General features: G+C 50.7%; 3 protein-coding genes across 3 annotated transcripts; 1 reads left to right on the top strand and 2 right to left on the bottom strand.

The window, feature by feature from the left end:
* Positions 1-1,609: 1,609 nt before the first annotated feature.
* On the bottom strand, positions 1,610-8,069 carry LOC100908213 (nose resistant to fluoxetine protein 6-like). Its single transcript, XM_003741573.1, has 19 exons — positions 8,000-8,069; positions 7,790-7,871; positions 7,567-7,694; positions 7,288-7,389; positions 6,961-7,067; positions 6,157-6,325; positions 5,644-5,734; positions 5,419-5,507; positions 5,166-5,339; positions 4,826-4,971; positions 4,624-4,738; positions 4,373-4,493; positions 4,150-4,255; positions 3,100-3,189; positions 2,906-3,008; positions 2,739-2,807; positions 2,471-2,599; positions 2,071-2,213; positions 1,610-1,819 (listed from the first exon to the last, which is right to left on the bottom strand). The coding sequence occupies exons 1-19, from the start codon at positions 8,067-8,069 to the stop codon at positions 1,610-1,612; spliced, it is 2,244 nt and encodes a 747-aa protein (XP_003741621.1).
* A 2,446-nt stretch (positions 8,070-10,515) lies between these two features.
* Positions 10,516-14,980, top strand: LOC100908073 (nucleolar protein dao-5). The gene is made up of 13 exons (XM_003741572.2): positions 10,516-10,687; positions 11,419-11,497; positions 11,589-11,716; positions 11,858-12,014; positions 12,099-12,218; positions 12,540-12,588; positions 12,727-12,791; positions 12,933-13,008; positions 13,146-13,228; positions 13,398-13,539; positions 13,626-13,691; positions 14,402-14,542; positions 14,629-14,980. The coding sequence occupies exons 1-13, from the start codon at positions 10,659-10,661 to the stop codon at positions 14,826-14,828; spliced, it is 1,335 nt and encodes a 444-aa protein (XP_003741620.1). The 5' UTR covers positions 10,516-10,658; the 3' UTR covers positions 14,829-14,980.
* Positions 14,981-17,118: 2,138 nt separating this feature from the next.
* Positions 17,119-19,485, bottom strand: LOC100907932 (organic cation transporter protein-like). Its single transcript, XM_003741571.1, has 4 exons — positions 19,417-19,485; positions 19,066-19,305; positions 18,551-18,960; positions 17,119-18,133 (listed from the first exon to the last, which is right to left on the bottom strand). Exons 1-4 carry the CDS (start codon positions 19,483-19,485, stop codon positions 17,119-17,121), a joined length of 1,734 nt encoding a protein of 577 aa, XP_003741619.1.
* Between the last annotated feature and the right edge of the window lie 5,180 nt (positions 19,486-24,665).

Genomic DNA, 24,665 nt, shown 5'->3' with positions numbered 1-24,665 from the left:
CAATTCAAGAGGATCAAGAGCGATTTCGGACGAGTGGGCTTTCTCGGAATGCGGATCGGAGGATCAGAATTCTTCCTTCGTCGAGCGAAGGGATGCTCCCACCAGAATAGCCTCATCGAAGATGCGGAGGAGGGATGAGTTGAAGCCACCAGCTGAAACGTGGGCTTGGCAGTAGTCGCGTCAACATGACTTTCAAATCACAGGACCTTGATTCACAAAGTCACATCTTTGCCGAGCACGTGCCATGCCTACTCGGATGCTTGATTCTCCGCCCTGGTTTCACAAACCCTGAAATTTTCTGGAGCTAGCTCTCGATTCGATAAGCGGTCGCGTTCTACTCGGTGAACCTGAATATTATTCTCGTAGATATCACCACATTGCCATGTGTGCTCTTCCTGCAGAGTTCCACCCGGACGGATCCTGGCACACGCCGCACACGCATACCCGATTCCCGATCGCCCGCATAGTAGGAGATAAGGTTCGGTGAATATTATCGATATATGATATTTTCAGGCGACCTGAACCTTACTCATAGGAGGCTCTGAACTATCTTCGGTTGGGCTGCGCAAAGCAGCCTGACCCAATGATAGCTGAGAGTCTCTGATTAGCAAGGCTTAAAGCCGAACAGCACCCTGGCTGACGAGCGACAGGGATTCGGGCGATTGGAAAGCGGGCGGGAAAAGAGTGAAATATACTTCCAGAGGTCAAGTTTCGAGGATTTGGGGACTCGTCGGAAGCCTCCAATGCAATTCCGGGAGGAAGGGGAAAACCATATTGGTGTTTCCGGCAGAGCCGGACTCTTTCTTCTATCCGTTTGAGATGATCTTCTGATATTTTTCAACCGGGTTTATTCTTCGCATCCACAGAAGATCTTCGTGCACAGTGTTTCCGGGGAATGACGCAGGCGATAGGGATCTGATTACGCAAGGAGGAGCGAACCCGTTCGTTCGTTTCCTCTCCTTAACTTTTTCGTCACTGTCTGAGAAAGATCCGCTGCTTTTGCGAAGAAAAAACGGAAATCGCCCGGTTCGGGCATAGAATTCGGTCATTTCCGGAAGCTGCTACATATGCATGGATTTCCTAAGCGAGGCCCTGTCGTATAAATGAGATGAGTATCTAGGCCGAAGGAATGAGACTTTCTCGCGCACGGCTGAGACGGGAATGCGTAATCTCCTGTTTGGAATCGCCCCTCCTGTGGCGTTGAAGATCAATGAAGAGGGAGGAAGGGAGGCAGAGCTCAGACTAATTCGCGTTTTACTGCTTCCGCCAGAAGCGAGATATGGAGATTGGTTTCTGATGAATAAATGCTCTGGAATCGCTCATTCGACAGACTGAGGCCATCCAACGGCGCGACGCCTAAGAAACAGGCCAATGCAGCGCAATCAACTCTCGTCTGAGCTTCGAGGGAGTTCCGGGAGTCCCCCACACAGAAAGGTTCCGAGAAACACGGGAGCCTGACATGCGTATCTATGTTTCTCGAGCGTGACTTATAGTCGGGTTGGGGAAGAAATGGATTCGGCGAGTACGACTACCTTGGATGGGACAGAGGTAATCCGTCAAGGGGATCACAAGGTTTGGCAGGGTGCAGCACGACCGCTCCGTCGAGATTTCATAGGCGATCTTTCAGAGCCGCATCTGTCCCGCCAACGATGATAGCTTTCAGAGAATGACCGTTCGGACGTTTCTCGTCTTCGGGCTCCGTTCGGCCGACCCTAGCGAACATGAGCTTGTCCAAGTTGACAACGGGTGCTGCGACGAGACAATGCAGCATGAGGGCGAAGAAGAACGAGATCACGATGTCCGACAAGGCGTGTTTCACCTGAAAGCCACTGACCGTGATTCATCTTCGTGTTGAAGCTGTGATTCGAATCGCGACGTCTTGAGCAATTCCCATTACACGTCTCCCGATCGAAACGGGTGTTTCCTCAGCCACCCATGAGAGAACACCTTACCAAGCAGGCGCGATGGAGTTCATTAATCGACACCAGAAAATTCTTGGAAACTTCGCTGCTCAGAGATTAAATGATCGACTGAGTTACTGACGTCACGTATACCCCTTGTCGAACTTACCAGAAGATAATGTTGGGCTTCTACCAGGCTTCGCTGCTGCACGGCTCTCGTGGCGACAACCAAGATGTGGACCAGATAAAAACTCAGAGAGATCCGAGATAAAGGCAGCAGAACTGGCTGACTTAAAATCTTGTTGACGATTCCTGCAGTAAGTTGTAAGCGATGTTTAGCGCTTATTCCTCCGAGCGGCTCAGAGACGGGCGAAATGTTTTCGAGCTCAATGGATCGTGACGAGAAGAGCTATGGATTGCCGTGTCGAGAGAACTCAGCTCCGATGGATGTTTATGAAAGACTCTTACTCTAATCATTAAAGAACTCCCCCAGAAATGTATAATATTTCTCTCGCCTCATCCCGAAGCACCTCTGCAGTGATCGAATGTCGTCATCGAGAACAACTTACCGCCGTGATCAGTAGCACAAGCGAATATGACCCATCCGACGCCTAGGGACCAGAACCCTCGGCTGAAAGCATTGTAGAGAGCGGCCCACACTGTGAAAGCTTCTCCCCCCGTTTGCCAGTAGAAGGGAACTTGAAAAAGAATACATTTCTTCTTTAATTCAAAACCGAATAAATTAGCAATATGTATCTTGAGGTATTGTGCCACCTCGTTCCCGGCGGGCTTGAATACCAGGTACAAAACTTCTGATCTTCATTTCTGTGGCCTAACCGTAGAAGTTCAGGAGACAGACGACTGTCACCGCGACCCACAGCAGGCTCATCCTCCGCGTTGATAGACCTGACGAATCATCTGAAGTAGATCCTTACTCGATGAAATCCACACCCTTTAGGATCGGGATTGTATCGGAGCTTTCAATTCGTGGGCGATAGACTTACCTGATCTATGCTTCTCGATTAGGTAACCAAAGAAAATTCCCACAATGGAGCTTATCAGATGAGAAATCGGATTGAAGTAGATCTTGAGCACGAAATCTGGAAGCTGTATGAATCATGACTCAGCTTGCGGCGATCATGCACATGATATCGCATTCCGGGCGAGGGAAAGTACCTCATGATTCTGGCAGACTCACTTTCTTGAGGAATAGTGGTAGAGGCAGCATGAATGGTGGGAGCTCTGAGAAGAAAGTTATCGCGAACACGGAAACAATTGAGAGTATAGCCTGAAGGAGATGCGAGAAAACAACGATCAGTCTCACGCGATGAGCTCCTGGAGAGTTAGGTTTGATGCTTCCTCGGATGCGTCCTTCAGTCTTGCACCGGAAAATAGGCTAGCGGAATTCGTTCAGCGCGAGATAATATCGGGCTCGTCGTTGAGATGCTCTCTCGGGATGGATTTTGCAAAGAACTTCTTCATCGTTCCCGATTACTCATCCCTTCCGAAACGGAAGAGGCCACAAGGACTCTCGAGCCGAATGGAAGCGCTCCCTGGGTGACGGAATCCGGCCCGCTCCGAATGACCAGCGATTTTGGCCGTTCCTCGAGCATCTTATCGCTGTCATGTGACATCCGGACCGTGAGACTCTGGGACGGATGTTGGGAAGGGGATTCCGGAATAAAATCGCGCTCATGTTGGAACCTCGAAATATCAAGACTCCGACTAACATCTCCCGCTGAATCGATAGGAATTTCCCTAACTCAGCCCGCTATTTTCGAGAATGTGCTCAAGATACGGGGAACAGGGTACTCTCGAGGTATTTTACCGAAGGATCGTGAATCACCGTTTTCTTGTGGCCCACATGAAGACCGCTCCTTCGGCCCCGTTCGCGCGCTGCTCCTGATTGCCCGCAAGAGCTCGCCGAATTTCTTCCCGACAATGTATAAAGACTTACAGACGCGAATGTCCGATGGAGTAGTAAGCCGAAGTTCGCGCAGAGCTCATCATCGGACAGATCCGGGGCGTAGTGCCGGCGAGACTCATGGGTCGATTGATGACCCCGCGGCTCCGACGTAGACATCTCACCATACGAGCGTCGGAGGGCTGCCTCGAGCTCCCCGTAGATATGGATTCAGATGATTCTCAAGAGCTCCCGCATATCAAGTTTTTAGTCTTATTCGAAGAACGCCGTCTGCCGTCTGGGAACCGAGCTCCTTATACTGATAAAGCAACTTTTTTGACGCACCAGTGAACACAGCGCGATCAAGCCGATCCATCGGAATTTTGGTTTCATCAGAAGGATCAGGGGAATTAGCAGAATAACGAGCAACTGAAAGTCGACGCCGATATACCTGCAAGCGGGGGCGGTTTTTCAGAAGCATCCCAAGCATGATCTCCAGAACACAGAAATCGACTCCATCTGAGGATTTTCTCCTCGGATGATCTCAGAAAGGGGAGCTCTTAATTACCACAGGTGGAGCAAACATTGCTCAGGCATCTGATAGAAGTTGCCGACCATCGCAGGAATTGTCCACCAGTGCTCGACACATCCGTTCACCAAGTGACTCATTACAAGATCTTTCGTGGGACCTGAGCAAGAATAGACATCAGTCGGAGCCGGATTGAGCTTCTTCGTCCGAAGATGCGGATTTACATGGGGGAACCTTTTCTTGATAGCCACATCCCAGTTGCTGAAATGCATGCTGTCGAATATACTGACCGGAGACCATCGCGGGCCACAGAAAGAAGAACGCGACCACGGCCATGCTCGGGACGACCAAGCGTATCCATCGGCGGAAAAGGGCCACGACAATAAGAGTTCTCATTGTCGATGGCTGCAGAGAAAATCAATTTTGGAAACATTTTATGGTCCCCGCGAAATGTTCATGTCTGGCTGAGCGGAATATCGTGAGATAATAAACCTTTCTCTTCTCGGATTCCAGTTTGAGAGCTCTATAAACGAGCAGCCCGGTAACGCAGAAGAACGTGTCGACAATATAGAACCCCATGTACACAGGCACGAAAGAGATATTGTGCCGGAACCACCTCAAGATCTGCATCGGGTAATCTGAAAGAAATAGGTCCCATCATCTATCTCCCAGCCAATTGTCTCGACCTCCCTAATGCTGAATCCCTCCCTCTTCATCGGAATCCGAACAATCGAGCCGAGAACGCGTGACTCGTGGACCGAGGAGTCGCGCGCCATCAACATACATGAAGAGATGCCTGACATGATCGATGCAAGACATGTAAGATACTCACGAAGGGTGAAGGGGTCGACCGTCATGTATATGTGCCCCCAGAGGACGTAGAGGCAACTGACGGCTCGGATCCCATGAATGCAAGACAAGTAACTTGTTTGGGGGCGAGTGCTGATCTCGAACACCGATGACCAGTTACGTTTCAAGGAGAAGCATTCCAATATTTCATAGAGCCCTGGAAATGTGGTCGGGGGTGAAGAGCGGAGCTCCTATCTACAAGGGCCCTCTGATGGGCTGAGTAATTCTGAACTCACCACTGCGACTAGCCTGAGACTTTTCCTTGGACACGCTCGTGATGAATGCAGCCGAGCTGCTTAAAATCACAAGGCTTGCTAGGAGCACTCTGTAAGGGCGCATCACTTATCTTTAGGGTTCGACGCGCCATTGAGAGTAGTCTCAATGTGGGCAACGATTTCCCTCGTCTCGGTCATTCTAGGTCTGATCGGGCTCATTCTCGAGACATTTCTGAGCGTACTCACATGACGAAAATTTGGAACGCGGTCAGGGACGGATCTTCTACCTTCGATCTGCATGCCGGTACCCATGCTTGGATTCCGTACTTACCCCCAACTGCAAAAGCGTCGAACGAATCGAGTTGCTCAAGTCTGGACCGTATCACATGAGTGGGAGAACATATCGCCGGGAGTTGCGCCGCTGACTATCTTGATCAAACAAATTGTCGCGAGGAAAAATAAGAATCCTTGTTGTAGGCGCATCGATCCTGCCTACTGCCCCCGGATTATTCGTTCCCAGTTCTTTGAATCCTCACATCAGCAGTCTCCGCATCCAGGGGATTCGAGAGGTGTCCCTGAATGAGAGCTCATTCCTGTGCCCTCCGAAACCACCTCCCGTCCGAGAACATGGATTCCTACCACCAGTATAAGTTTTCTGCGAGGCATCGAGAAGCCGCCCCCAGAAACTTGACACCCCTCCCCTATCTCCGAATCCGCCCCCCTCCTCGGTGAGCAAGGATCCCTGTCCAGGCCCCATACCATCCGTCGAAGCGCAGAATCTGTTCGTAATCATCGCGTACTTACGACCAGTGACGATGTTCACGATGTCGTCCCCGGAGCATGTCGAAGGCAAGCACACTCCTATCCTGCCCCGTTGCAGCACGCGCATGTAGTCGAAGTAGAGATTGGCATCTCCGTGAACATAATCCTAAAACGGAATCGGCTAGTCAATGGCCCGCCCTTCCGCGTGGGAACCACCGGTTCCCTGTCGCATGCTATGCCGAATCGGTCCGAGAGGGTTTTTCTATGATTGTACGATCTTTTCCGAAGAGCTCCACATGGAGCCTAGAATGTCCAGGGCGCTTTTCATGGACCACGGAGGATCTAATGCAGGGGTGTCGAATCCGTGCCGTTCGGGCCACGAGTGGCCCGCGAGGTCTCTTTTTGTGGCCCGCCACTATTTCCCCACATACTCGGAGCCGACCATTTCGGAAGATCGCGTGGAATGAATCCCTCCGTAGGACCGAACAGACGGGTTCTCCCTCGATTCCCGGAGGGTGGTAGAGCATGCTTCCATGGACGGAAGGCATATATTCTCCTCTTAACCGAAAGGTAATTTTTTCTATGTGGCCCGCGGGCATCTGCGACGCTCGAATGCGGCCCGCCGAAAATTTAAGGCTGACACCCCTGATCTAATGGGTCGGGGACCGCAATGCGCTGATGTCTCATGGCGAGGGTTACCAGTGCCTGGAGGGTCCGCAGGAGTCAGGGGCTCAGGAATGTCCGGGAAGTTCTAATATACAAGGTCCCGAACATCTTCCGCTCGAGTGGTTGAAGGCTTACCGAAATTTCCTTGTAGTTGTACATTCCCTGAATCAGGAGTCTTTGCAGATATTCATTCTCGACCAATATGAAGAGCGTACAGTACCGACCGGTGAATAACACGTTTTCTGGAAGGGGTTTCCGAAGCTCTCAAACAAAGGAGCTAGTCATGCGAGCGCCGTCGCCGCGCCGCCTTGGTTCATCGGATTCGAGTGAGACCACAAAATGTCGAGCGGCGTCATTGCAGTTCCACAGTTCAGCCCCTCATCCGTGTTTCGGGGGCTCCTCCGCAATCGTCGGCGCCAACGATGTCCTCTGACAGAAGACCCAACGATTGCAGTTTCTCACCTTCACCATCAGTCGCTTTCGCATCCAGACAGGCGTCGTACATCCCGAGGTCGGTCGCGGAACCCTCGAGCATCGGACCAAGTCCTCCTGATGATCGCACAACTATTGGAAGGATGGGGAAAAAGCCCGGGAGTGATGCTGATCAAAACCATCCTTGCAAGTCGAGGTCTGGGCTCGGCTCTCACAGAGCTCGAAAGCGTATCTCTCCGGTTGGGAATGCTGCCGATGGGTGCCGTCGTCACGGGTCTTATTACAGAGGATTCGGGGATACAAACTCACATGAATAAGCCCAGAAATCAAATCGCTGCATGCCTCGGAGAAGTTGAATAATTGAGCCCAGGCATTTCGAGTCGACTTTATCATTTTCGAGGATACCTTCGAAAATCGGCTGGAGCTCCCTTGTCAGCCTGCGAAGAACAGAATATCTGAGGTTTCGCTATATCCACCAGAGAATACTCCCGTCCTCCGGCCATAACAGTCTTTGATGCTCGTGCTTCCCCACCTCTTCATTACTCCGTTGACAAGGGGCTCGAGACTCTCCGTCGTATTCGAATCGCTTTTCGGGAGGCTCTGCACACCCCCATCTGGAAACGCGAACTTCAGAAGCAAAGCGGGCTCACTCGATTGGCGTATTCCTGACCGCGTCTGGTTCAATAGCTCGTATCGATTGCACTCGGGCATTTTCACCATTTCTAGCTCACGATCAACTCACTTTCGACAGACGCCGAAGCGCTCACCACGATCTCTGCCACGATCATGAGTGCGAATACTGGTCTCCCCATACTGATGGAGGATTCTCGGTGATCTCGCCGAAATTATGACTCCCTTGGGACCTTCCGAATGGTCGGAAACATGCAGGCTGTACACTTCACGAGGATTTTCGCTCGCTAGCAACGGAATGCCTCTGAGGGAAACTACGAGAGAAGCGTCAGGGACTCTGGACGATTCCACTGATAGAGAGTGACTCTTTCAGGATGAGATGGAAAGACCAAATAATTACGTGTGGTCCGCAATCGCCCTGGGCCCGTTTGTCCAGAAAAACACCCGAGCGTCGACCACTGGAAATGGATGTATCTCTTTTCAGCTCCCGGACTGGGGAACGGAGCTAGTCAAATCGGGAAATCAGAATATGACGAGAAAACTGAGAGAAAATGAAGATCGATTGGAGTATATTCCCTCGTTCATCGCTTCCTGGAAGCGATCAATCGAACGGCAGCCAGAAAATGGAATGCCCCCTTGATTCTAGCTATTGTTTTGCTGAGATTTTTAGCGCTCCATGCCCTGCGCACGATCTCTCAATCAGCAACGTAACTTGCTGTGAGCATCATAGCAATGGTCATCGGCCGTTATGACGTGAAGTTCTCGAGTGCTCAGAGTAGATCCGATCATGAGCGTAGAATTGCTTGCAATAAAACTCGACTGCGACATTCTTCCGAATTACTCTGCTTGCCACTTATCGAACTTCGGAAGCTCGTTGCATCATCCAGGAATCACTCAATTTCCCCTAATGAACCCACCTTTGGGAGATACCTCGCATTGTTCAAATGTCCCATATATGTATATTGTATATCTCGACTCGGAACGAGTGAATGGACTTGACCGGAGAATCGAGGATAGCATTCGAGCTCTCTCTCGTCGCGGAAAATGCGGAACCTTGTGCGAGATCTCCGAGCCTGGGTCCTCGAGAGTCGGTGCTGTGCTCCCCAGAGTTGTCATGACTCATGAGATTCTCCGCAAATATGAATTTAAGAAGTCGCTCTACGGAGATCAGTCCTGTTCTTCTTTTTTGCCCCAAGATCAGAAGAATAACGCCGCTGCATTCGAGTGGAAGAATGCGCTTCGTATCCGCGCTCAAGAAAAACTCGGGGACATCTGATTCGATCTCCCGCTCTGCACGGTAGACGATTCTCAGAGCGGCAGCACTCGACATCTCGAAAATTTTTACACGAAAATCGTGCCGGTGGTCGTTGTTGGCTGCGGTTCAATGTTTCACGGGGCAGGCTATCTGATTTCATTCCATCATCCTCCACTAGGAGACGCTGGGAAGATTGGAACTGCATGAAGACATTCGGATCGGAACGAAGGAGAGACAAATGTAAGGAAAGTCTCATTCTATTGCTATAAAAAAGTGCTCCTGATAGCCTCCTACAGCGAGTCATGTATGACAGGTACAATCCAGGATGCATGATTCGGGATCATTTCCTCGAAATTGGTCGGAATCTGACCGATGAACAAGGTTATCGTCGTGCTCTAGTTCGTAGGCATCGGTAATCCAGCATGAATTTTCTGTGAGCGGAATGTTCATCGTAATCTTCGACGAGATCAGTCAAATCAGAGGATTAAGTCTTCTTGCGCTTCCTGCTGTCACTTCTCTCGAGAAGATTGAAGTCCAATGCTCGCTTCAGTCCGTCGAACAGCGGGCAACACAGAGCAGATGATGAGAGAATAATTGATCTTGGAGAGCTTCAAGTGAGTAGATGTACACCAAGACTCTCTCCTTGAGAACCGCTTCCGTGGCTCGAAGAGAGCACGGCTCCCAGCTACGGAGATATTCGCCCGTCATTGGTATTTTTTATCCCGGTCTGATTTCCTCTCATTAGAAAACAGAGGTCCCAACGGGGTATCACTTGGACGATTGGATTTCACGATATACCGAGGGTATGCCGGCGCGGGATCGTTCTGAGTCTTCGTTCGTGTGTACCGTCCGTATTCCGGAACACGAGGTCAAAGACAAGGATTCCGGATGAGGAGCTCTATCTGCCCGATGGGATCGTTCGTGACTCGAATGCTTTTGGTACGTCGCCGAGCGTCCTCGGTTTTTCAGGAGGCTTTGACTCGAACAGTTTTAGACCATCCACCAGGTCCCGAAACTGGCAGGAGACCGACGAAGAGCTCTTCGAGGTCCGGGAGCCCCACGAATTTCATTTATGATCATGAAAAGGATGTCAGATGTCACTACAAATATATTATCCCTGCCTCGCTCTCGCGGGTCACGCCAATTTGCAATTTCTTACTGCGGGGTGTCGGGTCGGGATTGTGACTGGGGAATCGGACAAATAACATCAGAGCCCCGGAATGAAGCTGGAAAAAAATCTGCGCTCGCTCGCTGAAGAGCACGGAGTGTGAGGGGGTAGGGGACCGCGTGAATTTGTTCGGCTGATCTTCCTGCCGGAGGAGAGGGCTGTCTACTGCCTCGCCTTTCTCCTACACACGAGCAATATCGGACGCGTATCTACCCAGCCAAGAATCGAGTATTTTTCGGTCGGGGGTAGACCACCACTTGTGTAGAATTCTGCCTCGCGAAATTCTGCGGGGGAGGTTGACAGTCGTTCGAATAGAATTGTCTGCCCTCGAGACTCTCCGGTCTGGGTATGAAGGGCTCCGCACCGCTAGACGTTCGGTGAGTACATACTCGGACCCTCGACATGATGAGCGAGAAATGAATAGAAAACCTAACCGCGAACGGATGGGAAGGAAGCCTATAGCGTGAATTTCTACCCTTGCAAAACTAGTTCTGAGCGTCGACTATATTAGAGAGGGAGCGAGGTAGAGGAAATCTGACGTGCCTCGCCGTGTATTGTCAGACGTTCGATCTGGAAGATCTGATCAGTGATTAAACGATTGGGGCCGAAATTCGGGATCGAGCTTAAGCAATGAGGGGAACTGACGAGAGCCTTGAGGATGCCTGGTGTTCGTTTCTCGAGCCTTGACCTCCTTCAGAACGTGTCGAAACTGTTCATGACGAAAATCAGAATGAGGGGCAGCGACTTTTTGTCTCGTGGATCTTCGACGACAGACTCACGAAAAATGATAATTATAAGTTTATTAACAGAAGGTCAGTTTCTGATTCAAAACCATATTAGCTCACGAAAAATGCCACCGCTGAGCGGGGGGATGTGACTGTCTCGGTACATGCGACAGGAGGTTTGAGAGTAGGCTCTTATTTCGCCCTCTTGTGCGGGAATGGCGGAGTATTCGATGGAAGACGTCGCGCGATGTCTCTCGTATCGAACTCCTTAAGCTTGATGACGAACTACCTAGGAGGGGCTGAGGAGAGCCGACCCGAATCAAGCTCCTGGTCGAAGACTGAGAAGAAACTCTCCGTATCCTAATGATTCTCCTTCTTCCCAGACCCCTGCCACGTGGAGCGACGACCCGAGACGAACTCAGAGCTCTGATTTCCAAGCATGGCTCCCTCTCTGAGAGCGAGGTGCGTTGCCAGAATCTCCCTCGCCTCTGATTCGCTCGCAAGTGCAGCCGAATACGTCCCCTCATATTTGAACCGTGGTATCCTCTTCCAGGTCATTGCTCACATCAATCGATTCGTCGCTTCTCCGTGGAATCACAAAGACTTTATCAATTTCTTCAAAAAATCCGGCCAAACGGTTTTTGAAGTGCGAAATGACCGCCTCTTCTTGGCGATTAGCAAGTAAGACCTCGGAAACTGGCCTCATTCTCCTTGGGCACGGAAGACGGATGCCTCTGAAATGACTCTCTCGTCGTGTCTTCGGGAGCGAATTGTCTCTAATTTTCGAATCGGAACTATTAGATTCGGTGATCCATTTTCCAGTTCCACTGACGACAGCTCCGGAGACGAGCGTTTTATGAGAAGAAAATCCGCGACCAAAAAAGCGATCCCTCGCCCCTGCTCTTCCCGAGTTAATGACTCCGGATCCGAGGTTGAAAATCTCGCATCTGGCTTCAATGGGAAGTTGACCACTGAAGCGGTAGGTTCCGCCAGATGATTGTGATCAAGTAGATACCATGCTCCTTCCGATACTCCCTATAAATATTCTGAAATTTTCACTCAGAGCAACGATCGGGATCTTCCTGATGGAGAAGTTTCGGAGCGCTCTTCGGCTCGACCCGTCACGGACAACCCTTCACCGCCGATGTCTTCTGGAACCCAGAAAGTAGAAGCACCTCGTCCTGTAAGTTAGCCTGAATCGTAATCCTGGAGTGACGGCAGAATGGTTTCTCTGCTGAAAATCTTGAGAAGTTCATGCTGGTGACACGAGCAATCTTCGCGAGGGTACCGATCCGAGCTCAAAAGCTTCTTTATTCGTGGAAATGCTTAATGAGTCAGTAGAAGATGAACATTGAATATTCCAAATATTGAATTCAAAGAGAAGGCCCCTGACACTGCCGTGGACGTGGTTCGAGAGGTCCCGGAATTATGCCTCGATTTCGAGTTGGCTGAAGGTCGATTCCGCTTCGGAAGCTGAAAACCTGAAAATAAGTCTTGTTTCCAGCTCAGGGAAGTCTTCCAATGGTCATCTGATGAAGAGCACGGGGTCGTCGGTAAGATGATTAAGTCTTCGGTCGATGATCACGGAGGGGCATCTTCTCTCAGACGTGCGAGGCTCAATCAGCTCTTAAGGTGGCCCAACAAGACAACGGTTGAAGATCCCTCACGGCTTTCCATCGATTTCCTTCCAGGCGTCCCTCGACCATTGGTCGGCAGCGGAGCATCGGCTCAAGCCCCTTTGCGGCCGTTGGAACCGGTGGGTAATCCCAGATTCTGTCCGAGGGTATCAGAAGCTGGAAGAGGAGTCGAATTATGTAGAGAAATTATAGCTTCGATTCTGGAATTTCACGCTCATTCACGATCGATGGTTACTCATCCTTTATTCATCTCTTCCCAGCCGCCAGGATTCGCAGCACGGGCTTCTATGCAGGCGGGGAAACCATTCGAGTCGGACGAGGAGGATCAGCAGGCTCGTGAGTCCCCCTAATAATCATTCTGAGTGCCGATACTGACTGACTGCGGCGAGGAATCGAAAGCACATCTCAATGCTTTACCGATTCCGATAGAGCCTTTGCGGGAGAAGCATAAACATTCATATCCAATCTTGCAGCCCGATTGGCGACCAAAGAAGCTGTCTTCAAGCTGGTTCACAACAGAAAGCGCTACGTTCGATCTTCTGACGTGGAGAAGCTTGTACGTGGTTCAGGGTCGGGGGATCTTCAGTCAAAAAAGCTTCACAGAGAATTTCGAGGTCCCTGGCCGGAGTTCGTTCTTCGCAATGCGATTCTGTCCAGGTCTCCAGGTATCCTAGGCTGTCGTGTCACAAAGCCGATGATTCTCCGAACTCTAACCCTTCGTGCAGGTGACCATGGACCCGGATCCGGCTAACAGACAAATACCGAAGTTGAGTCTGTCGAGTGACGACGAAGATTATTCGGACGAGAAGTCTGAGCCCGACGAGCCTATTCGGAACTCCCGGCCGGACCCTCCTCCACAGCTCCGTGGTAGGCTTCGCAATTAAACAATCCGTTCATGGATGTCATCGCAACCTCATGCTCTCTAAAATATAACATGAGCATTTGATCCACAGCTGCCGAGACAAAGCCTCCCGGTCCTTCACGGGATCCTCAGGAAGTACCAAGACAACGTCGCAATGGTGAGTCTGGAGTGGGTATTCGGTCGATTGAGAAGCTTCAGCTCAGGGATCTTTTTTATTCAAACCATGACTTTATTTGAGTAGATGCGCTGCCCGTTCCGACGGACGCATCTCGTTAGGAGGACGATCCGCCTCACTCAGGGAGAGGCAACACAGCTACTCGGAGGAGCGGGCGCCTATGCTTAGCGAAACTTCTAGCTTAGAAGAATTTATCGAGCCAGCGATAGCCTGAGCCTGTTCTGAGAGGGCGCTTCTTCGAGACCCCGATGTCAAGACATATGATCACGAGCCTCATCATTCACGCGCGATATTGACATTATTTTTCGCTGCGGAACATCGCTGAGATATCGACTTACTGACAACAAACGCCTGCCGAAAAACGCGACAAGGGGCACCGAATCGATTCAATCCTAAGATGTCGATTCTCAAAATGTAGCTGAGAACCAGACTATGCACGTGATGCCCCATATTTTTTTGGTGGAGCAGCTCGCGAAGGGGTGACCCTTTAATTCTCAAGATATATTCAAGATGGTATAGAACCTACAGATGACGAATGAAGGATACATCCTTCGTGGGTTTTGTGATAGTTTGAGATATTACGGATGTCCGGACGACGGCGCTACAAGTCTATCGATATAAGCATTAAGGAGAGGGAGTAACCACTGTGCGTGTTTGGAAGCGAAGCAAACAAACTCATTATTCATCTCTAGCTAAGCCCGTGGCAAAGCCAAAGATTTTCGTGAATACGGGAGAAGAACGGGGCAAGAGCTTCTGGGACACCTTCTTCACCGAAAAAGAAGAAATGGAATACAGAGAGAGCCGAGAGAGGGACTTTGGAAAAATCACTAGAGGTATCTTGAGTAGATTCTGTCGATTCCAATTGTTCGTTTCTCCCAGTTCCCGAGAAGGAAATGATAACCCGTCTCCATCTTTGCAGACATAATGAATCATGGGAGAGTTAAAAGAGATGCCGCCGAGATATACATGAAATATTTCATTTCTATCCAAAATTGGAATATCGATTGCTTGTCGAACAGCCAAGTTGTGGCTGCCGTTTTGTCACTGATCGCAGCGGATGAGGATGGCGAAATGCTTCAGCAACTCCGTGAAGTCGAATACGACCGGCAGGCTGTTTAAGGAGGTCTTGACGCTATAATGTTTCGAAGGTTGCTCAACGACGCTCTACGAATGTCTCGGATATGCACAGTAACGTTCACATGAGTCATGTGTTGAGTTTGTTGTAGGAATCATGTATATATACTCTACTGATGGAATTAAACGAATGGATATACACACGAATGATGGATCCCTCTTTTCTTGCCGAGGAACACCGGTTCCAAACAACAGAGCCCGATACCGTAGATTCCCGGTTAAGCTGAATTCACACTGATGTGCTCACATTCAAGTTTGCTACAAGGCGAGATGCGAACACTAGCCGTTTCAGTCGCACCTCCTAACTCGAAGTAGATGTCCACGGAAGACTGTCCCTCAGAATGATTTTGAGCTTGGAAATTCCGGACTCTCCACAGAATGTCCGAGGGGAAAAATCAATGAAAATGATGTTTCAATTGAAATGATTAGTTTGAGGGGAGACACGGCCGTGGAATCGCGTCCGACAGAAGGCTGCGCGAGATCGGAGTACTCGGATACAGGGCAACGAATCCCGTGTCGATTCGGTACAAGACTCGGTTGCACTTCAAACTAGAAAAGTCACAACGGAGAAGACGGAATGAGCTCACAACCCCATACCCGATCGGCTGTTGTCAAGAGAGGGCTCCGGGCCGTGAAGGTCCGAGTACGGGTCGAGATATAGATCGAATCACAACGTGACCAAGCGTCATTCGGGGATCCGTGTCGGGCTCTCGCGAGGAAGCGTAAATCTGTCAGTGAGAAGGAGTTTATCATATTGCGAAAAGTACTTTATTTTCAATTTTAAAGGCTAAAATTTGAACAATCTAAGTCGCTCCAACAGTTTTTCCTCCCTATCGACGTCCGGTCTCCGGAGACCCGAGTCTGTCCCCATGGACTCATTGGTGGTCATGTAGCTACGGTGAGAGTTTCCTCCGAGTGGAAGCTGTACGACCAATTACGATGATCCTGGGTCCACATGCCAGGATCTCTTCGTACGTGATTACAAACTTTATATTACGATTTGGAAGCGATTCGACTATTCGTGCCGCGAAACTCGCTCTCCTATGGTTCTCATTCAATATCTTTGAGTTCCTGGACTCTTATTCCTCCAGATGGGACCTTCCGACTCTCCCCATAGACTAATCAGACGCCATAACAATATTTAAGCATCTACGCAAACATAACTCCCTTTCCCTCCGCAGCGACATACACGATTCGTTCGAAGTTTCCCACACGATCCGTCTTCTCCTTAATAATTTACTCGATTATTCAACACGACCGGGGAAACCCCCAAACACTAGGATCTCGAGTCAGTCACGGTAACATACCTTCGGAATCGACGCAATAGAATCCTCGGCGTGATCCGAACGCATACAGAGCGTACGGGATGAGTCGACGCTCCGCTTGAAACGACATCTGCCTCGGACCTCTATCCCCGTCGATGCCCTAGAATGCGATTCTTGCTCCGCTTGACGTGACTTCGAGACCCAAATTCACGATTATCCCCTCCGGCTTGAGTTGGCGAAAAGAGAAGCACTCGTATCTAACGTGAGCTGTTGTATTGTTGTACGTGTAATCTGCGCTCATATTAGAGAAATAACTGGTGATCTCTGACCCTAAACATCTCTGACCTCGGGAATTCTCTCTTTCGTTCCGGGTCCCCAAGATTCCCGTTACGTAGAAAATTGAGGATTCGGGGAATGTACCTTGCAGCCCACAAAACAATTCGCGTTCAAGTTCGCGTATGCTCTCACGCCTCGAAATTCCAAGATGGGCAGATTGGGCGGAATCAAGAGACCCTCCGCTCGCGGTTACCACCGAATTGTCACACATCATCACTTGGGAAGACCACGCGTTTGGACTCACGAACAGAGCCCGAGACTTCGCCACCTGTACTGGACAAGATTTCCTACTCTCGGATCGTCGAGTTCTCCATCCACAGAAGAGATTTTCGCTCCATTCAATCGCGTCATTGAGTTCTGCCCCTCCCGCCCTTCCCTATCCCGCGGCAGGGTTCTCCACATTTATTCTGATCGAGCGTTCCGACCCGCTGAAATGAAATACGGAATTTGGATATCCGATGTTCGTGCCCTCCGAACCGATTCCGGAGAGCTGTCGCTCCGTCGGCCCCCGGGAGCACAAATTCGATTCAAGGTGTTGGAGCAAGATGGAATTTTTGAGATGGTCTATCGTCCACGGGTGAGCTCAAAGTTTCCTTGATATTGTTGCCGCCGCTTTTGTTGATGACGCTGTCACGCTGCTGTTGGCTACGACAATGTCACCGCCGCTCCACTTGTTAGACCGCTTCAGGAGTCCGATGGTCACCATTGCTAGACGCTCTTGACGATCGACGCAAGCTGTCTTTGAAAGTAGACATCGTTCGTGAGAGGCGCGCAAATAAACCGTCGTCCAATGCTTTGTTCAGCGTTTCGGGCAGCCACAGACACAGCACGGCCGATATAAGACTCATGGTACCGTAGAGACCCGGCAAGAGTTTCGTGTGGAGTCGAGGCAGCCAGTACCTTCCGAACGGATCGATTGTCGACGCCAGTCGGTACATGAGATCACAAAAACCAATACCTACGTTCCGGAGGGGAGTGGAATAGAGTTCCGCGCTGTAAACCGGATAGATCTGAGTGAAGGCCGCCGAGCTCGCTCGGATCATAATTACGGCGACAAGATCGACGATCCAATCGGCCGAGCCGAAATTCTCGGCGAAGCCCATCAGGAAAAAACCCAGAGCCCCTAAAATGCTCGTGGTGAAAATAATCACTTTGCGTCGCATATAACGGACGCCGAACGCCACGAGTACGATCGCCACGAGCTCTGCGCCGATCGGAATGCAGAACGAAATATGGGGCCCGAGGCCGATATTCAACTCGGTCGACATGAATGTCGACGCGTAGAACAGTATACCGGAAGTGAAACACAGGAACCACATGAGCATTGTATTCCGCTTGGTGTAAGCGCCATTGCTGTCGCGGAAAAGATCGAAAGCGTTCTTGGATTTTCCCTGCTTTAGACGGCCATACTTTGTCCGGATCTTAGGCAGGAGCTGCTCGACGCGATTTTCTGGAATCCGATTGTGTTTGCATATCTTCTGGAGATTCTCTTCAGCTGCGTCAAATCTCCCTTTGGACAGGAGCCAGCGAGGAGATTCGTAGACAATACCGAGGAAGGGTAGCAAAGCAAGTGCTGGCATGCTGATCAAACCTTGCAGGTAACGCCAATCGCCACCGTAGTGCGCTGTCAAGGCCACCATCATCATACCGATATGAAAACTGAATCCATTCAGTAGGGAGAACAGGTATCTGTAATGAGAACGCGAAAAGAGTCATGAGGCCGCTCCGGAACTGCATGGTACGAGCGAGTTAAATTGTGAAGTGTCTGGGTGTTGTTCGCTCTCAGACCTATGATCTCTGCCAAGAAAATATCGGGCCATTCAAGGGCGTTCAGAGACGACGAGGAGCGGAGTCTCTCCTCGGTATGTTCTCGGCTCATCCGAAACATCGAATTTGGAATGACCTATGTATGTCAGGAGGTCGTGGCCGTCTCATGTCCAACATGAGCCTATTGTGAGCCCATATACCTATGGTCGAACCACCCCTGCACCCCTTCCCCTGGCAGGTATCTTCCTGAGCTCTCACATCGTCTCTTCCATGCTCGCTCCACTCGGCCCCGATAAATCCTTGCACTAATCGATTTCTTTTGCTCGGAAGATCGCTCACCGGTATTTGGGGTCGATGGTTTCTAGGTATATGACGGTGGAGGCTTGAATTCCAATTTTGGAGACAGATGAAAGGAACCTTCCGATGTTGAACATGATGAAATTATTCGTGGCAGTCGCCATTACCCCCGACACGGCACAAATCAGCATTCCGGCGAAGACCGCCGGTCGACGTCCGTAATGATCAGAAAAATGACTGAAGACTACATTTCCCACGATGAGACCCGTCATCGAGAGCGATTGCGGGAATGGCTTGAGATAATCATTGTCGCAAACTAGATCCCATTCCTCGAGAATTGTCGATTGGTGGACCGAATGATCGAACTCCCAAGCTTCACACGGCACGATATGATCCTGTCTCGTGAAGGTTTCGTGATCAAAAAAATGCCTGATGCAATGACCGCTCCCGCTCTGAAAGGATCGATTCGACCGTGATCGAGGTACGGGCACCGAAAACCATGTCGGCAAAACGGACCGTATCGTTACACAGGTCCCATACCTATATGGAGCACGAACCTTGAGGGTGTCGTTGTGCGTCAATTTTATCCAATCTTCACGAGTCATGTTCTGCGACACGGCTTGCGAGGTCCTGGCACAATGAAATTCAACGTTTGGAGGCATCATGAAAGCCATCGCGAGTTGTCCGAAAGCATTGAAGAGTGAGTTGATCCCGATCACCGCCCCGATTTCAAGGTGCCAGAGTCCAGCGCGCCCTATCAGATCGGTGATATCTGCTTCTGAGGGCTCCTCGGGATTCTGCAAGAAACGACGCTTCCTTGTCGGATCATCTCTGCTGGTTCCTTGTCTGAGCTCTGTGGGTTTTACCCTATTCAATTCAAGCGGCTTCTGCCAGAGCCTGCGTCTGACCTTTATCCCACAGCCCATCGCATTGATCAAGGGCGGTCTGATGTCGTCGAGCCTTGGATCTTGTGCCATTTCAGGTCCGAATCCGTTCAGTGGGTAGCTAAAGGGGAGGGGGAAATTGACGTTAGGAACAGTCCTAGGGTGGAAGGATTCTCTCGCGGGTGCGATGTACTCGTTTGAAATCCGCTTGATCGCTCGTCGAAGGTATGTACCGGTCGCGATATTCTATTGTGGGAGAAAATCGGTTCTATAGAGGCCCTTCATAAAGAACGTTCGGGGAGTTCTCAGTTTCGCCACTGTATCCAACTCTATTCGACAGCCTCCGCGCCTGGAAAATCACATATTGCAAGAGGGAGCATCAATCAATCAGTCGGTCCATTTACGGCTCGCGAACGCGTCGCTCAAAAGAAACTCGAGCTTGGGCGCAGAGCTCCCAGCACTGTGTGACGAATATTCGTGTAAACCAACCGAGAGGGAGCGACTTCAAATACAACTGAAGCCATAGAGGGCGAGAAACTGCAGGACAGACCAACGCTTCGTGTACCGATAGGAGCGGTCTGCCTGCACATTCAGATTCGCGCGAGCCTCTCTGACTCCCTGCTTAGTTATACGGGTATACTTCATTTTTCTATCCTTTTCCTTCACTACCGCATTCCGATCGTGAGGGTAGGATGCCCTAGAGAGGAATATCACAATTCTTCGAGGCATTGGCGTCAAGGATTGCTGCTCCTCCCAAGAAGCATCTGTCGCGAGCAAACCATGATCATCTCTTCAACTTTTGTTTTAATAATAGTGAATCAGATTACTTGGAAATAAGAATTCCAAGAAAAGCTGGCCCACAAAAAGGGAACCAAGTTCTCCGAGAGACCCCTCCAGCAATGACGCTTGAGTTTTCTCTCTGCAGCTCGACCGTGATCCGCTGCCGAATGAAGGCGATCGCTCTTGTGTTTCCGTCTCTACTCTCAATGCTGCGGCCAGTCTGCTTCAAAAATCTGAGGGCTTCATACTCCGGATCTTCTTTTAGGTATGTCAATACTTCATACATTACTTTGAATATCTTCCGGATCATTGCGTGCTCGTGATGAACCAATGGTTTGTGTGAACGATCACACGGAAAATAGCGATCGAAGCAGGCGGACGGGGTAGCTGGGGTACAAGACGAAAGGCGTCTGATCAGTACAATGGGGGTCAGCCACAAGATTTGCAGGCAGAGGAGTCGTCAATCCATGCCGCACGAATAGCGCTCGGTGCCAGTATATCCATTCCTTCGCTCAAGTCGTTTCAAACGATGTTTCCAACTCACGAATTTCCTGGGTCGGGCATGACTTGTCAGTCAGAGCCATCATACCCATCTGGAAAAAACACCGAAGAGCCACCATATCGTTCGGAACAGCGGCTTCAATCTAAGCAGAAGATTGAATGGGGACGGATTAGTCCAACGTGATTCCCTGGGAATAATAAAACGGCTCTCGATCGCTCGACATCGATCACCCGTTGGAGGATTGATCATTTCGAAGCATTGACAAGCGCCTAATCGGTCGCGGCCGTCCGGCTCGCAGACGGTCTCGGGGGCGTCGTCGGAATCAGTGCTTGACAATTATCTGAGCGCAATGTATCTTGTGACCCGCGTCGTCGGACCTTCGTCTTGCGATTCAGAGAGAAGGCCCCGGAAATTCGACCGCGAAGGCGTCGTGCCTGCGCGGAGCCTCAAGCCACCCCAGAGGACGAGCCTTCCAAGAGAATGCAGCGTTCCGGGTCAAGTTGACCCGCGGACTGGAACTTGAGGAAGGCCCCGAATAACTGCAACCGTTCGCTTCAGATCCGGTGGTGCGTATCGTGGTCTCCCCAATCTCGGTGTCACTCGATTTCCTTGGGCAGGCTCCCCTCTACCTTATCGGGAATATTCGAGCAGCCGAGGTCGCACGCCTCAAAGTCTTCGGAGGCTCCGTAAACGTTTCGCTGTCTATTTCGTCGTTCGGCCTTCCGAGAGCGTCTCGAAACAGCGAAGAGACACATCACGTTCTGAAGCCTCGAAGCTTTATGACTCCACGTTTCAGCCTCTACAGTGCACGTTCCGACCTAGCGGCAACCCCGAGCGGCCGTGCGGCGGCGGTAGGCCTGACACGGGCACGCTCCGCTATTCGTAAGGTGTGTCTCTCAAAGTCAAATAGGTTATACACATAAAGTATATGCAGTCCGAGAATTCCGGGTTGTGATTCTGGAATACGTGAACGTGAGGCAATAATAGGCCCTAGCTCAGAAATAAGGGGGGAAGTCCTCCCGCGTCGCGTTGATACCAATTTCCTAACCGTACAAAAGAGGCAGCTAAGCTCTCTTACTTCTCTGTCGGCGCGGAAAGGCGCGCAGCAGCTCTGCGTGAATGAGCCCAGGGGATGAGCGTGAACTCAGAATTAGGCTCGAGTGAGAGGACCTTCGGAGGCCCACTAAAAAGTTCCGAGCACGTTCCGTGCGCACCCAAGGTCGAAGGCAGGGCTCATTTAAGCTGACAGCTCAATTGAAACATTGAGGGAATGAGAAAAAACGGTGCTAAGCAGGGGAGTCCTTCGCACCTTCAGACGCCTTGGTCTTGCTCCACGAGTGGTGGAAATTCTTGCCCGCTTCGGATCACACCGAGAGACTTCGTTTGCAGAGCGGATGCAGAAGAGTTCAGAGAGACATTGCTCGACATCATTCCGATGCATCAATGCGGAAAAGGCGCCACGCCGTAGACCTTGTCCGCATAGCGTTTCCTCGCCTTCCGTGAACGGGATGTTCTTCCCGAGAGGCACATATGAAACATCCATAAAACACTCCAGCCAGCGCTCGTATGGTGGAGACAAACGATACTCCTGCGAGCAGACACAGATCCTTCCGACCTCAGCTGAGGAATCAGGCATGAAAGATTCAACAGACACAGATCGTGGAGTGCTCGCATCGGCGTGAAAATTACAACATACGAAGCACGGGCACATGCGACCTTTGCACGGACTCGTCTCGCGAGGAATCGACGGCAATAGATCAAGCTTCATATCCCTTCCGGGGCGTCTGCGCCCTCGAATCCGTCTCCATTTGGATAAGAATTCTCCTCAGGAAAACAGCTCTCTCCCACGGAGTCAGAGACTGAATTTGCCCGGCGGCTAAATCGGAACTTCATTGATAACGATTCGTGTGGAAACGACCTAGCTCTCTTCGTCTTATAGTTACTACTCGAGCTAGACTTCTGATTCTCACATGCTTCCCGGTACGGATTGGTCAACAGTCGCTCCGGCCGCATTCTGTTCGCCGAACTCACCTTGAGTATCATCGAACCGGAGTCGATCAGCGATTCCAAGCGCACGTGAAGTCGACCGCGTGCTCAGAATCGCAATTCGGTGGCATCGCGATTATCCGGGCCCTGATGAAGCAGACCAAGACGGGGTCCGAGGTCATATCCGAACCTAACGCATGGCATCAGATCACCGAACTTCACCAAATTATCACTCAGCTTGCTATTTTCGTAGCACACTTCACACAAGTCCGCGAATCCTCCCCGACTCCTTTGCAGGATTCTCTCCCCCGCCGTGCGCTGAGCGAAACAACCGCAGCGATTTTAATCCGGATCTAGATCGAAAACCGGTACTATTCACAAGCACCGTTCTATTTACATGAGAGCAGAGCGTCTGAGTGGGCTATTTTATTGACAAGGAGTCCTGAAATCCAACAGGACGATGTTAAAACATCGGGAAGGTCAGCGGCATCAAGGTTGACAAGTGACAACACCGACCGGGGGGTTTCCAATCAAGTCATCGAATTCATTACAGCGGACGGGAGATTAAACACTGGAGTGTGAAGTCGGGATAAGGAATAGAGCGAGTCCCGCTGCGTTCGGAAAAGAAATCACTGGACGTCCATCCCGAGGCTCAGTTCACCGAACCAAGGACCCCAATAGAGCACTTTGTCTCAATCCTTGATCGCATCCTGTGAAACAGTCACGAAACTCGTGCGAGGAAACCTTCACAGTACTCGACATGTTCAGCCACGCGCCTGGCATACGTGGCAGTGCTCATGAATGAATAACGTGATTGCGTGAATGCATGTTTGTTCGTCCGCGTGTGCGTGTGTTTTTGCAGTTTTGTGTTCGAGTTGCTTTTGAGTGTGTCGAGGTGTTGCGCGCGCGGTTCCGAACCGGAGTAAATACAGGTTGTAGTGCGGATTCTAAGAGGACTACTTACCTGTCCTCTCTCAGCCAGACCTACCCTCCTCCCTGAGCTCCTCGTCGGCCCAACAAATCGCTCCGGGCTCCGGGACGACCTCGAATTGAAATTCGCTGGAATCTCACGTCGGTTGTCGCCAACGCTCACTGTGTCGAGTGCCACATAAGGCACATCGCCCCAGTCGGACAGGAAGTTGTCCTGGACATGAAATGCTCCGCATCCTTGTTGAGCGCTGCGTAGTTCAGCGGCCGAAAATGCGTAGAACCAGCGATCGGGGACATTCATTTAAATTACGATTCTCGCACTGGATCTCGTCGTCAAATAATGCCCCTCACCTCACCGAGAGTTCCACATTATTCATTCTTCTGCGTCTTAGCTCGCGAAGGATGCTCCTGTCTCGATGCAAATATATTACTTCATATTTTTCAGTCCGGAGTTGGACGTCGTCGGGGGGACGTGGGTATCTAGTGAGTCCTGAGATCGAACGAGAACTCCTTCTTATTCATAGCGACTTCCGAGGAAGGAGCATGGGTAGAATTCCCGTAATCAAATCTCATCGGTAGATATTGCTGATAAACAATTGTCGAGAGAGATGCTTGCACGGCCTCGCTCTATTGCATGCGAAGAGACCAGTCCTTATTGGAGGAGAGAAATTTTTGCCTGTAACTTCGGAACTTCTGATTTCAAAATTCGAATCAAATCTCTTTCGAACGATTCCACGGACTGCGTTGAGGCGAGAGCAGGGTTCATGGCCTAGATCAAGGTGAGCCCGCCCCAAAAAGAATTCAAACGCTGAGGACAAGCTCCGCGGACGATTCGATCATTGATCAATCGCAGAGCTCGGTTTTGTTTTGGTGCTATCGCTTCAATGATACGTGCTGGCGTGACCGGACGATCGATTAAACCAGAGGCCAGACTCAACCATCCGTAAGCAGAGACTGCTTCTGGCCAGCGGCCGTATTGTGACTTGCCACGATCACTGAAAGTTCGCCGGCCCTGTTCAAGCGTAGAAAGTTCAGAAAACCTGGAATTCTTCTATCGAGCCTCGACGATCCGACG

Source organism: Galendromus occidentalis, unplaced genomic scaffold (assembly GCF_000255335.2).
Source record: "Galendromus occidentalis unplaced genomic scaffold, Mocc_1.1 scf7180000077185, whole genome shotgun sequence".
NCBI lineage: Eukaryota > Metazoa > Arthropoda > Arachnida > Mesostigmata > Phytoseiidae > Galendromus > Galendromus occidentalis.
The sequence above is the reverse complement of the archived record's forward strand: the minus strand, read 5'-3'. Positions and strand labels throughout refer to the sequence as shown.